Genomic DNA, 14,044 nt, shown 5'->3' with positions numbered 1-14,044 from the left:
AGAGTTAAATCTCATTACTCAGCAGGCATTAATTTCCCTCTTTTAACACGAGAGAGTTTGATCCCTTCCTGTTAAAAATTCATCCACCAAAGCTAAACCATTCTTGTCTTCCCCTTTCTAGCCAAGGAAGAAGGAAAAATTGAAAAGGCTCCAACATTTTGCTGGCTCATTCATCTTGGTAGATTCTTATTAAATCCTTACAGGGGCTGTTCTGTTCCTGGGGCATGAGACTGCTTTTTGTGTCCCAAAGGGATGTCACAAATATTGGCTCTGAGCCAGGACTCTGTAGGTAGCAATCAAATCAAGTATTAGGATGATGAGCATTTAATACTGAGGCTCTGGCCCTAAGCAATATCACTCAGTTCCAAAACAAACAATTTATTTGCCACCCTTTTTCCCCACCATCCCTGGTCTGGATCACCTCTTATTTGGTTTCTGCTTTTCCCATGTTCATGGAACAGCAGGTTCAGCTGGCTGGCATGTCTGGGTCACTCCCCCGGTCATACAAGCACAGCACTGCCAGAGGTGCCCTGCAAATGCTGGATTTGAAATTCCTTCCATTGTGATCTGTAAACCAAGAAATTAGCTGGAGGAGGAAATAAAAGTAAACAGATGCTCCCTTCAGCAGGGTTAATGGTGGGGTGGCAACCACACAGACTAAAATCCATCTTTACCTGGGACAGCTTTTGTGGTCATTGCCCATTGTGAAACCCATCCCTGGTAACCCCAGCTCAGGGCTGAAGCCCCCTGGGGTGAGTGGGAGAGCCCTGACTCCAGGGAAGCTGCACATTTTGGCAGCTGTGTCTCCATCCTGTCCCACACTACCATGGGGAGAGGATGGAGAGGTCTGGGGGAGCCTGGGCTGCCTTTCCCCGGCATTAAACTGGGCTGGGGGCTGCCCCCAGCTGTTCACTGGTCCTGCAGCCAGCAGGAGCCAGTCACTCACTCCCCCAAAGCACAGATGGGGAGGACACAAATCCCTGAGCACCAACTTCATGCAGTGTTTCAAGAGAGGAGTAAGTTCAGCCAGGTTTGGACACAATTTTATTCCATTTAAAAGGGAGCAGGCACGCAGTGGTATCTCTGTGTGTACCTCACTCATGCTTTCCTCATATGGTGCCAGCCCATTTCTTCTTTAAAATCACAGATCATTTTGTGGTTTTCACATTTTTGATCTCCTGCAGCAGGTCAGACATGAGAGTGAGACTGACTAACAAGATCATGAAGTCTTCAAAATTAATTTTGTTCTCTGACTCCTCATCCAAGGAAGAAATTATTTCCTGGTATTTTGGTTTGTTTTCTTGGCCCTATGGAGGATTTTAAATGAAAAAAAGAAGAAAAAGCATGAAATTCCTTTTTTATTGCATCATTAGAAAAAAAAATCTACTTATGTAAATATCAATGTATTTTTTTATTTTCTCATTCAGGTTGTTATGTCAACATTCATATTAGTTTTTCAAAAGGTATCCAAAGAAATTCAAACAGAAATATTATTGCAGTCAGAAAGGAGAACAGCCAGTCCTCAAAGTTTCCATAACAATCCAGAATACATCTGTATGTCTAAAAGACACCTAATTATGACTGAAAATCTGACAATGATGATGATACAGCTGGTAACTGTTAAATAAAAAAGGGAGTCTTGTGTCCTGAGAGGAAACAACCAACCAACCCTCCTAAATTTAATGTTCAAATATATACAAACACGTATTTTGAAGGTCTCAGAAACTGTTGATTTTACAGGCATAACTTTAATACTGCTACTCTTGGTCCTCTTGGGCATTCCTGTTGGAATGGATTATTAAAATTCTGTATCACATCTATTATTTATATTTCCTAATGAAAAAGCCTTGCTAGAGTTCCAGGTTAGTTTTTTTAACTTAATAATTTCCAAACAATCTCAGGATCCCAAGCTTAATTGCTGCCAGTAATATTTTCAATTCTTTTTCAATAAGGCACCTAGTTTCTAATTTGGTGCCAATTTCCCCATCCCAACCAGTCATGTGATTTTGTTATTTTTGGAAGTAAAGGTATTACCTCTCTCATTTACTTATTTGAGCTCTTTTTTATTAGTCCTATATAGCTTTTCCTACCACTTGATAATTGTTATGTTTTGGTAGTGTTTTTATTGTTTGTTTGGTTGGTTTTTTTGGTTTTTTTTTTTTTTTTAATTTAAGGAGGGGGCAAAACCCCCTGTGGGGAGTTTACAGCCACAAGTGCTGCTGTGATTGTTTTGCACCACACCCAGCCAGGTGGGTGAGAGCTTTCTGCCCCTGTCTCCAGGATCCCCCCTGTGACTGCAGTGAACACAGCTCTGTGACACTGGGCTGGCCCCCAGTGCCCTGGCAAACCACCAAACACCTCATTAAATGCCAGGAGTTCCTTCTCTTCACAAAACCATCCTCTTGCTGTCATCCAAGGGTTTTAATTTAGTTGGTTGGTTGGGTTTCTTTTGCAATTGCCCTGTTTTCTTTAAACAAATTCAAGCAGGAACCAGCCATGGTTTGTTGCTGTTCCCCTCCTCAGCCCTGTGTTAGACACAGGCTCAACATGAAGCAGCTCAGTCACAGAATGTTTGTACCAAACCCCTCAAATCTCACTTGGGATTACCAAGTGATGCTTGCCAAGCTGCAGGAGGGAGCCTGGGCTGCCGTTCCTGCCCCCAGAGTGCCCAGCCAGGGCTGGCCCAGTGCCCCCCACTCAGACCCCCTCACCTGTATGAAATGCCAGAACTGGGATTGCAGTAAGCTCTTGGTTTCAGATTTGCTGAGCTTGCTCTCAGGGTCAGCATGGTTGTTATACACCAAAGCTGCTGTAGCAAAAGCCTTTTCAAGGTCTGAGCCTTTTCTTAGAGCTGGAGGGAGGAAAAGTTTATCCAAAAAAAACCCCAAAAAACCTTTTGAGATATAATTGAAAGGAATCTGTTAAAACCATCCAGGGTGGGTGGAAATCCGTGTAGTTTCATTAAAGTTAATGAGACTGAAACTGTTTATACCCACAGAGGATCTGGCCCAGATTTTATTTGGAATGGGCCAGCACCATGCCTCATATCCCATGCAAGCACACCCTGAAGGGAGCTTTCCTTCAGAGCTGGGGCTGTGGCACAGCATAGGGCTTGAGGCTCACCTGGCCTATCCTGACCCTGGGCATGCAGCAGGGACCTGCCACACCACGGGGACAGGCCATGGTGAGCATCTCCTGGATGCACTTGGAGCCCCAGAGAGCTGCACCAGGGAGAACACAGCCCCTTTGGAAGCCTGGCTGCACAGGAGCATCCACTGAGCACCAGTGCTGCCCCTCAGCACCATGGCAAACTTGGGATCTGGGCTGGATTCATCCCCCCTCGTGCTTGACTCTGAAATCCCGATGCTCACATGCCAGCAGGGGCTACACAGGTGATTTGTGCTGGGATTTTTAATGAAAAGGCAAGCACGGGAGATGGGACAACACAGGAGTACAAGGCACAGGGACCCATGAGACCCTCTTGCCTTGCACCAGCTGAGGATCTGCACAGCCTCTGCAAGCCCTGAGACATTGCCAGAACTTTCTGCAGGTGGGCTGTGAAGGACCTGAACCCCAAAGGGGCAGTGAAGGGCTCCCCTTACCTTTTATTGATGCCAGCTGCTTGGCTATGGGTACACTGGTGGTGAGAAAGCAGAGAGGCACAATTATCACTTGGTAAATTGTGTTGGTATTGAATTTCTCCATGAATGAGCTTGCTCATTTCTGTTTTATTTAATCACCCAGGAACTCAGGGCTTCCCAAGGGACAGTGTCTTTCCTTCACAGTGGAAAGGAAAATGGCCTCTACAAGAAGCACAAGAACATCACACAGCTTCTAATCCCTCATCTAAGCGAGTAGCTTGGAGTTGTTACTAAAGCTGATTATTAATTTTAAGTGAGGGACATTGCAACACACTTCATGTAGTTGCTGCATGAACATGAAAGAGGCCCCAGAGATTTCTCAGTTTTATACCCATCCCCAGGAAAGTGGGGAGGGGTCTGCCATCCCCTCCTCACCAGTGCTCTCAGTTTGGAGCAGGCACATAGCTTTTATTTCCAGCAGGACTCACATTCATGAGAATCACCCCCCCCTCCCCTGCTTTCAATCAAAACCTAAAACCTGCTTACCTTGTGCTGAATTGCTAGAAACTAATTACAGAGCATGTGATAGAGATGAACACACCCAGATAATGAGTTTCAACACAAACGGCAGATCCCCCAGATGCCACAACAAAGAGATGACTTACCCCTTGGGCATGCCTGCAGCAGCTGGAGGGCCTTTTTTGGTGGAAGCAGGAGCTGGCTGACTGACTGAGTACTGCTTCACACTGGGAGCACTCGTTCTGCAGCCACACATCTCCAGGCCAGGGTGTTTGTGATCTCCCAGCAACGGGGAAATAGCGAGCAGGTGGATGGGAGCAGTGCCCTGAGGAAGCAGCCTGCCTGTAGCCACGCCTATCAATAATGCAAACACTACCTGGGAATCCTGGAGCCAGTGAAGGACACCGGTCTGCAGCAGCCCCTGGAAGGCACTGCTGGCCTGGCAGGTAGTGGGGCTTGAATTGTACAGGGGAATGTGACAGAAACAAACCTAACTCAACGTGGAACCTGAATCCTCTTGGACCTGTGGGGATGTAACTTTGCATCAGGAATAACATAGACACTGCATCCATTCATCTATACAAATGATAATTTTAATGAGAAACATTCCTGGTGTGGGATAATGTAACTTGCCCCAAGCTATAAAGTGAGTTATTCCTGCAGCCAGAGCTGGAATCCAAGCGTTTCCTAGTTCCTGATCCAGCATTTATCCTGGGTGAGCACACTCTAATATTTATTCTATCTCCCATCACAGCGCAGAGAGCCCTGCTCTGCCTCCAAACCCCTTCCAAGGCAGCCCCCAGCAGGGAGCCAGGGCTGTGCTTCCCTCCCGAGCAGGGAGTGCTGCTTCCCGAGGCAGCTCGGAGCCATATGGCAGAGCAGGCGCACATCGGCGGAACTGGAAGGGCTCCAGTGAACTTTGTTATTTATTGGCATGGATATTGCTATTAGAAAACACAGCTTGTCACACTGCCTGGCTCCGTGCACGGGCTCCTCTCTGCGGAGCGGATCCTTTGCCTAGAGGTGTCTAGACAGGATAACTTCAAGTTAAAAGACAAAGCAGCCACTTTAATTCCAGGGTGGTCTGTTAATAGGTGGTGACTTCAGCTACCTCATCCAGCTCATCGTTCCTGGTGAAAGGATACAATACTGATGTTAAAACTATCCACGATGAGACTTTATGTAACGGGACACACAAAGGAGACTGCAACAGATGGCCTAGAGAATTAAAATGTTTTCCTCATTTAGTAGAAGCTAAATTACTGAAGGCTAATGAATAAGGATGTTCAGCACCTTACCCTTCCTGGATTTTAATTATCTTAAAAAGCATGGGAAAAGAGAACCTTTAATTTTCCATCTAAGAGTGTCATTACTCAAACAATTCAGAGCCTTTTTCTGAGAGGTTTAAGCTGTCTTAGATCTCTAGTGCATTCTTTAGGACTGGCTCATGAATAAAACAGAGCCTGTAATTGCAATGACGAAGCCAAAACACATATAATCAATGCTCATTATTCCATCAATTAACACACTAAAATTAAACAAGAATTCAGGCTTAGTAATCTGCCATCAGCTAAAAAAAAAAAAAAAGAAAGTCTTGATATCATGTTGAAGTGATAATTCCCTTTCACATCTGTTGAACCATACAAGGAGGCATGAAAAGCATTACATCCTGGTTAATACGTGGAATGGGGATGTTTGGTCTTAGCATCCAAGGTAAAAAATGGGAGCGAGAAACAGACTCAGTTGCCTGTTTATCAGTGGCAGGCAGTACTGTGAGCGGGCTGGCAAACCCAGCCCTCTGTGTTTTGGGATCTTTCCACTGTAGATCAGATTTCAGCTCGCAGTTGTTTTAATCACACCGACTTTTGAGAGCCTGAGCTCTAGAACAGGTGATTTGCTTTGCTGGGGTTGTAGCAAGTTCAGACAAACCTGGGGTTCATTATCCCTCGAGGATACACTAATTAATGTGTGCAGGAGCGTTTGTGCCTGACAGATAAAGGGTAGCATGGGGATAACCCTTGCCTTTGCAGATGATCAGCCTTGAAGATTGAGATTTTGGCTGTGCCTGTTGCTCGAGTATTCTGGTCAGCAAGGTGTGTGTGGAGCCAGGCCATCTGCTCTGTAGCTATTTTGGTACACACTATTTATGTTTGAAATATCCAGGTGCCTTTATTGGTCAATTCTTAGCATGTTTCACACGTTAACAATCCTGTCTGTGCAAAATACGCAACCTGCCACTTCAAACTGCAAAATCTTTACAGGCAGTTCTCTTAAAATAATTGCCACTGCAAAAAGCCACAGCCTCTGCCTCACTTTTGGCGTTTTCCTGAAGTCTTCCCTCTCCTTTTTTAAGGAAATGCTTTTTGCATTTCAGAAAGCTGATGTTGTGAAATGTGTGTGTGTGACAGAGCCCTGAGTCCCTTGGAGATGAGCCTGGGTGGGGCAGGATCCCAGGGACAGGGGCAGGAGGGAATACCTGAAACACCAGACACACACCTCCTGGCCTCTCAGGCTGCATTTCACCAGCAAACCCTTCAGCAGCTGCAGAACAGCTGCTGACTTACACCCAGGCAGGCAACAGCTTGAATTCTTCACCCAGAGAAGCTGTGGCTGCCCCATCCTTGGAAGTGTTCAAGGCCAGGTTGGACAGGGCTTGGAGCAACCTGGGATAGTGGAAGGTGTCCCTGCCCATGGCAGGGGGAATGGAACCAGATGAAGTTTAAACCTGAAAATACTATTGCCAAGTAATTGTCCCTTTGATAAATGTTTTATTATAGGATATTCAGATTTCAGAAAGGCAGCTCTATTCTTAAAAAAACTAAAATCTCGTTAATGGGGGACACAACAATAAAAATGTAAGAACAGGAACTAAATGAAACAAACAGGATGCCTCCCCACTGAACTATTAAAATTTCATATCAAAATGCTGAGGTCTTCATATAAGGATAGATATCATTGACAAATGATGGGATAATCAGCACGAATAGGGAACAAAAAGAAATCGTAAAAAAGAATGTTGAAGTTAGGGGAGAGCATGAGCTAAGTAGACCATCTATTCACATACATCAGGAATTTTGACTCAAATCTATCTTAAAACTAGTGGACAAAGGAATAAATGCTTGTGACATGATCTGGCATAATGAGAAAAACTTTTTCAAAAAAGGATTAAATAATACAGTGGCAGTTTTTAATCAGTAGCTCTTAATCTGTCTGTCATATTAGCTGTGAAACTCTGGAGATATTGTCAGGAGCAGACTACAGGGAGGTGCAATGCATGTTGATGCCACTGTCTCTTATATCAGCACATCACAGTTTCAGCCAAGATTGATTCAGGGCTACAGCCTGGATTGCTCTTTCAATTTGAGAGCATATAAGGATTTGAAATAATTAACTTAATCAAGTCAGGCAATTGCAACAGGAATTCATGCAACAAGAGCACAAACTTTCTCCAAGCCTTAGCCATCACTCTGTTATGTGCGGATCGGTGGTCACGCAGAAGGAGATTTGGTCATCAGGAAAAATATCCCACACAAAAACCCCATCCCCATCTAGCCAGGGCAGAGCCCTGTGCGCTGTGTTTGCATCTGAACCCATCCTTGTCTCCCTGATGTGCTGGGCAGGATGTGAAGCAGGCTGCAGAGCCAGTGGTACCCAGGGCAGGGGATGGACTTGGCAGAGCTGCAGCATTGATGCTCCAGGAGCAATGGGGGAAACCCAAACCAGCAGGTGAACATGCCCCTTCCTTGGCCTCTGAGGCACCTGGAGAGAAAGTCCTGTGCTCCCCCCTCCCCACCACACTCACCAGATGTACCTGCCTCTCCCCCATAGCTTCACACTTGATAGTGCAAATATGCTCCTAACTTGGGTAGCTGAGAAATGGGCTATAAAGAGAAACACATGGGAAAACAGGAGGGACAGCACAAAGATCAAGGAACATGTTTTTTCTCTCCCAGGCTGACCTAGTTATTTAGCTAACTGGCAGAGATACTCTAATGATGAAGCAAGGAGGCTGCCAGCAGCAGTTTCACAAAGGATGCTTGAGTTTACTTCACTATTTGTCTTAAATCCAGGTAACATCAAATACAGTCTTTTTCATAAGTTGCTCCACCCTTGGCTATGCAGTCACCATCCCCAGCTGAAATAAACTTTCAATTTCTCAGCAACTGCAAAAGGATGTGATAAGGCTCAAGTCTAGAGGAAGACAGAGGAAACATTCGAATACATTTTCTTACATAACAAAGGCAAGTGCATGAATCATTTTTGTTTTCACTTTTGCTGCTGACATACTTTATTAACCTGAGAAGCTATAGATGAAGAGATTTTTCTTCCCTCCTAATTCAGAGTGAAGATTACAGTCCCCAAAGGGTAATAACTGTTCTGAACAGCAGAAAGGAGCTGAGGTACCTGTAAAGATCTGGCTAGCTGGGTAAAGCAAGGGCAAGTCTTCCATTAAAATATGTGCCTGTTACACTACTTATTGTTAACTTTTCCACCAGTTCTGCCCTTCATGAGGAAACCTTAGACTTGGAGTTGCACAAATAGCACCCAAAATATGACATAAACTTAATTCTGTTCTAAGCCTTGTATTTGAAACTGTCCTTTCTCCAGGGGTGTGAGCTCCAGAAAGCTGCAGATCTGTGCTCACATGGTTACACAAGAATTTCATCTGGTTTGAAACGCAGGAATAAAACAAAGCGAAACCCATTTCCATCCCTCAGCATTGGATAGAAAAGTTTAGGAATGGGACTCTGCTGTTTTGGGTGGAAAAGTTCATGAGGAGAAAGCTATCGGACACAAAAACTATTTCTAGTGGAGAAGCTTAGCTATGGGAGCTCAGTTTGGGATATTCCTCATCAACTAATAGGAAGGGAATTTAAAATAACAACAATAACCAAAAAAAAAAAAAAAAAAAAAAAAAAAAAAGCAGAAGCAGGAATATGTGGGAGAGGGTATGAAGAGCACACATCCCATCACACCCCTTGCCACACACACAGATTTCACTCTCCTGACTTGCTAATGTCTAAAGTTTTTCCAAACTTAAAAGGAGAAAACCAATGAACCAACCTAAAAAACCACCTCTCCCAAACAAACAACCCCCAACCCCCCCCAAAAAATAACATAAATCAAAAAAACCCCAAACACATTAACAAAGAGCCAAAATAACATTTTTTGTTAAGCCAGAAAATTGTATTTTACCCTCATTTGGAATAGAAGAACATTTAGATAGTCCAGTTTGTTTTCTCTACAATTCACACATAGCTTTCCAGCAATCCTCAGAACTGGGATGGTTAGCACAGTACTGGGCTAGTCCTACTGACAGTGGAAAGAGAGGTAAAGAGGCAGGCAGATATTAAACTGCACACTTTTAATTTTTTTTTAAAAAACTTGTGATACTGACCTTTAATGACAGGTGTCTGCAGAAGTGTCGTACTCCACTGTACATTAAAACAATCCCCATAAAAGTGTTGGAAAACAGTAAGAATATGACCAATAAGGTCAGGCACAGGAGTAGTTATTTTTCTTTAATAGTTATCTTCGTTATTTGGCAGTGACATTTCAATATTAACATACTCTGAAAACATGCATTGTATGCAATAACTTTATTAGGGTCAAATAGATATCACAATATAGATTCATCCACTGAGTAGCCATAAATTGGTTACAACAATCATAGAAGAGACTAAGCTGTTTTAAGCTAAGATGCTTTCAACATTACAGCTCATACAATAAGATTATATACTGATACACTTTGATCTAGAAATGCAGATGATCAGTTTTGATTAGTACATTGTGCTTCAGGCTTTCATTTGTGTCAATGCATCCCATATGCTGTAGTGAGGGAGGGTTCAATTTCCCAGGGAGGAATCCAAACAGGCTACAAGTCTGGCTCTGGCTCTTTCAGGACGAGTTCCTCTGAGCCTGGGTTATTTGGTCAATCCAGTTACATTCTCCATTAGCACCAAGCTAGTGCTCAGAGCAGCAATCTAACAGAGGGATATCTAACAATCTTCAAACAGCACGGACAGAAAGGTTTTCTTCTGATCAAAGGGCATAAAGGAATATTTATGCTTTGTAAGGTCACAACAATACGTGCGGTTTTCATGTTGCCGTGTCAAGCAACAGGGCGTTTCCACATGATTTTGTGTACTGATATCTGCACCTCTGTTATCTTAGTTAAATAAATACCTTTGTAAACATATAACACAGTTACTTGGTCCTTATTCTCCACAGCTCACGTTAAAAGATTCACAAAACATCCATAGAAATAGTGATTTATAGAAGGAATACTTAGCTGAGTTAAATGGAATAAACATTGGTCAGGTACCATAGATACTACTGAATGCCATTTCAAGGAAAAACAGTTTAGTTACAAAGCATTCAGAACTTGGGTAAGCCATATATTCAACTCTGCAAAATATATAAAAGATGCATACTTCTTTTAAACAGACATTTAACAAAATGTAGTGGCAGAAGTCGAGAAGTTCCATTTACACAGTCCAGACATTTGGTAGTATGAAACTGCTTATCCATGCACTAAAATTACGGATGGATGACTCATTTAACTGAAATAATAGTAAAATCTTCTGAAACAAAAAGGTATAACCAAAACAAACTCTCTGAAGAGTCACAGACAGGCAGTTCTGAAAATTTAGGTGCAATGTTACATGCATGGATATACAGAATAATCTGTAGAAATCATAGTAAAACACTTCCGTTTTTCACCAAAATGCAGAAGGAAATTCAATTGTATTATGCATATTAAATACTACTGACTTGAGGCTACAAAAAGCTTCTACCATCTTAACACATACAAAACTACCATAAAGTTATCTCTACAGTACATACTACAACAGCAACTCCAGGTCACCGGCGAGGAGCGCATCCCCTGTGTCTGGCTAGTCAGGGAAAGAAAGGCCAACTCCAGCCCCCTGGCCACCCCCCATCTGCCAAAGGAGGTGGGCTTAGGCCCTCAATGGACATTAAAACACCGTGTTGTAGTATTAATTTATGTAGAACCCTTAAAAATCTGGTGCCACTGAAACTTGAGACCTGTTAAACTCTCTACTTGCGAGGGATGCAAGAGCTTGCGCTGCGCGAACCCTAAATTTGATTAGCGAAGGAGGTTGGCCCGCTCTGCCCATAGCTTTGGGACTGGCCATATTCACCCACCTGGCCATAGGAGCCTGGCTGGTTGTAGCCACCAGCTGGCCCATAGCTGTCTTGGTTGTAGCCACCTTGGTTGTAGCCGCCGGGCTGCTTCTCCATGGTGTCTGCAGGGTGCCGCTGGCCTGAGGAATGCCAGCCCGTCTCCTTAAACACAAACCAAATGTTGCCTGCCCAGAGGATAAAGTTCAAGTAGCCAAAGACCTGGGTGGGAAGAAGAGGAGCTCGTCACCAGCAGCCACAGGCTCACAGCTCAACCTCCCCACCATAACGTTAGGTCCCTGGGGAAGGCAAAGCTGCTCCCACCCCTCCTTCCCAAGGACAGGAGGAAATGGCCTCAAGCTGTGCAAGAGGAGGCTCAGATTGGTTATTAGGAAAAATCTCTTCACTGAAACTATTGTCAAGCACTGGAACAGGCTGCCCAGGGAAGTGGTGGGGTCACCATCTGTGGGGTAAGTGTAGATGTGGCACTTGGGGATATGGTTTAGTGCTGGATTTTGCAGTGCTGGCTTAGTGGTTTGACTTCATAATCTTAGAGATCTTTTCCAACCTAAATGATTCTCTGATTCTCCCAAAACCTACTGGAAAATTTTCTCAGCTTTGGAGTAAATTCCCAAATTCACCTCCCTTAGATGTAGCTCACGAGGTGTCTGCTTTGCTTTTTGTTTCCAAAGAAAAGGTTGAGTTTTTAGAGCAAAAAAAATTTTTTTTGTTTGAAAACATAATCTAGTTTAAAGAAATTGTGGAAAGATAAGATTGAAGGAAACTAATTAAAAAGAGAGCTCTTAATTGGTCAGATGGCCTAGAGGGATTTTTTGTGTTTATTTTTTTTTAAATGTGTTGAAGTCCAATTTTATGTTGGTTTTTTTGAGGATTTTTAGAAGAAGCTGTAAGGCACAAACATTTCCTTTTAGAGGAGCACACAGACCCCTTTGCAAAAGAGTTAAAAGCAGAGGGGCAACCAATGCACTTGGACAGCCACTTTGCCTTTTCCCCATCCCAACCCTGCTGCTGCTCCACGGCAGAGCTGCTGTGAGTCACAGCCTGCCTTTCCCTGCAGCAAGACTGCACTTCCAATTAAATCATGTCAGCTAACTGGTTTACACCAGTCAATTTAGGTCAATACACGGCTAAAAGATGAAAATACACTGCAAGATAAGGGCGAACAGCCGCAATAAAAGTCACTTACAACCGAAGTGTTGAGGCTTGACATAACAGGACTGCGAACAGGCAAGCATTTGTTGGACTGCTGTTTGCAGGCAGACATCAGCAGCAGCACTTCATCAGGGTCAGTTGCAACCTTTACATCTGACAGTCCTTTAGCCCAAGCAGATGAGCTCACTAGCCACAAGAATGAGAAGACCACTGTCACAATGAAATCCTAAAAGACAAATTAGTTAGAAGCATTATACTGGTGTGTCCATTGGAAAGGAAAAAATATTCAAAATCACCAGAAAACCAAAAGCTTGTGTCAGAGGAGAGAAATACCAAGAGCTTGTTACTTAGTGGAAGGCTGTGTTGCTGTCATCACCCACAGAGCTAATTTTCAGGAGTGCTTGAAGCGCTTATTGGGGCAGAGCCCCTGGGCTGACGTTTGCACCTTTGGCCTTTGGCAAGATTCCCACAAACACGTGGAGCTGCCTTGAGAATGTGGCTGTTCACAGCACCAGGCTGATGCATTGGGATGAATTACAAAATACACATGCCTGTAAAGAAGCTGGGCCCTCCTGAGGGCTGGGTCTTGCCCTGGGTACTCCTACAGACAGTCGGGGTGGGTTTCCAATAGGAAGTGTTTCTGTCTTAGGGAAAACCTGAAATTGGCTAATCCTCAGGTACCAGATGAGGAGTTTTCTCACCAGCCACAGGTAAGGCCAAATGTCCCTGCTGTATAAGCCATATATAAACCACTAATTACCATGAGTGAGCAAGTAAACAGCAAGACTTGCCAAGCAGAGACTCCTCCCTGGCCTGGTAAAGCACTGGTTCCTAATTCCCATCCATGTGAAAAGAAGGGAGAAGGTGGGGTGGTCCCTCCAGGTTCCAGCAGCTCTGCTCTGATCCACTCTGCTCACTTTCCCCTTGAAAGACTCTCAGGAGCACGCACAGGCATAAACTTCTCCTTGTCTTAGCCAGAACAAGTGGCCAAGTGACACTGTTGTTGTGTGGGTTTGGGGGGAAAGGAGGGAGGAGGTGTGATTTTTCAAGCTTTCTTGTGTCTTGCTAAAACAGAAGAGCCTTTCTGCTGTCATATTTCATCCCATCTGTCAGCCCACAACAGATGGCAGAGGTGCCAAAGTCTAACATACCACTAACTGCATCGCTGCGTCTTGATATCCCACCTCCCGTGGGGCTGCTTCCCCTTCCCCCTCGCAAAATAAAGGTGTGCATGGAAGGAAGGGAAAACACTCATTAAGAGCCCAGTGTTTCAGGTTGCCTCTCAAAGAAACAAGCAGTCCCTAGGAAACACCATTCTCATGTACCAGCACACCTGAGCTGTGGGGAAGGAGCTCTCCCTGGCACTGCAGGGCGCGGGGCGCGAGCCCCGTCACGATGGACAAGGCACCAGCAATAAAGGGAGCCATGAACAAAGGATGTCTCCACTGACACAGATGGGATTAAATTAACTGTGCTTGGATGCTTTCCCAAAGGATACATCCTTCTCTTTTAACAATTTGTTTTCTTCAGGCCTGTGTCTGCCACCGAGCTCTGGGTTCCTCTGACCTCCTCCATGCTGCCCAAATGGGAAGCTCAGGAGCTGACAACTCCCTTAGCACCCAAAG

General features: G+C 44.3%; 2 protein-coding genes across 2 annotated transcripts in view; both read right to left on the bottom strand.

The window, feature by feature from the left end:
* Positions 1 to 1,148: 1,148 nt before the first annotated feature.
* SNTN (sentan, cilia apical structure protein) lies at positions 1,149 to 4,356 on the bottom strand (the record flags this gene model as incomplete). The annotated part of the gene is made up of 4 exons (XM_084214336.1): positions 1,149 to 1,307; positions 2,712 to 2,851; positions 3,603 to 3,637; positions 4,247 to 4,356. 4 exons carry the CDS (start codon positions 4,354 to 4,356, stop codon positions 1,149 to 1,151), a joined length of 444 nt encoding a protein of 147 aa, XP_084070462.1.
* A 5,467-nt stretch (positions 4,357 to 9,823) lies between these two features.
* SYNPR (synaptoporin) overlaps positions 9,824 to 14,044 on the bottom strand; it is a 97,250-nt gene continuing 93,029 nt past the window's right edge. The window contains exons 5-6 of the mRNA XM_084214760.1: positions 12,454 to 12,645; positions 9,824 to 11,468 (exon numbers count right to left, since the gene is read on the bottom strand). Of these exons, the coding sequence (XP_084070886.1) occupies positions 11,202 to 11,468; positions 12,454 to 12,645 (459 nt within the window). The 3' untranslated portion in view covers positions 9,824 to 11,201. The remainder of the gene's footprint in view (positions 11,469 to 12,453; positions 12,646 to 14,044) is intronic.

The sequence above is a fragment of the Fringilla coelebs genome (assembly GCF_963513975.1).
Source record: "Fringilla coelebs genome assembly, chromosome: 13".
Lineage (NCBI taxonomy): Eukaryota > Metazoa > Chordata > Aves > Passeriformes > Fringillidae > Fringilla > Fringilla coelebs.
This window is presented reverse-complemented; position numbering and strand designations above follow the sequence as displayed.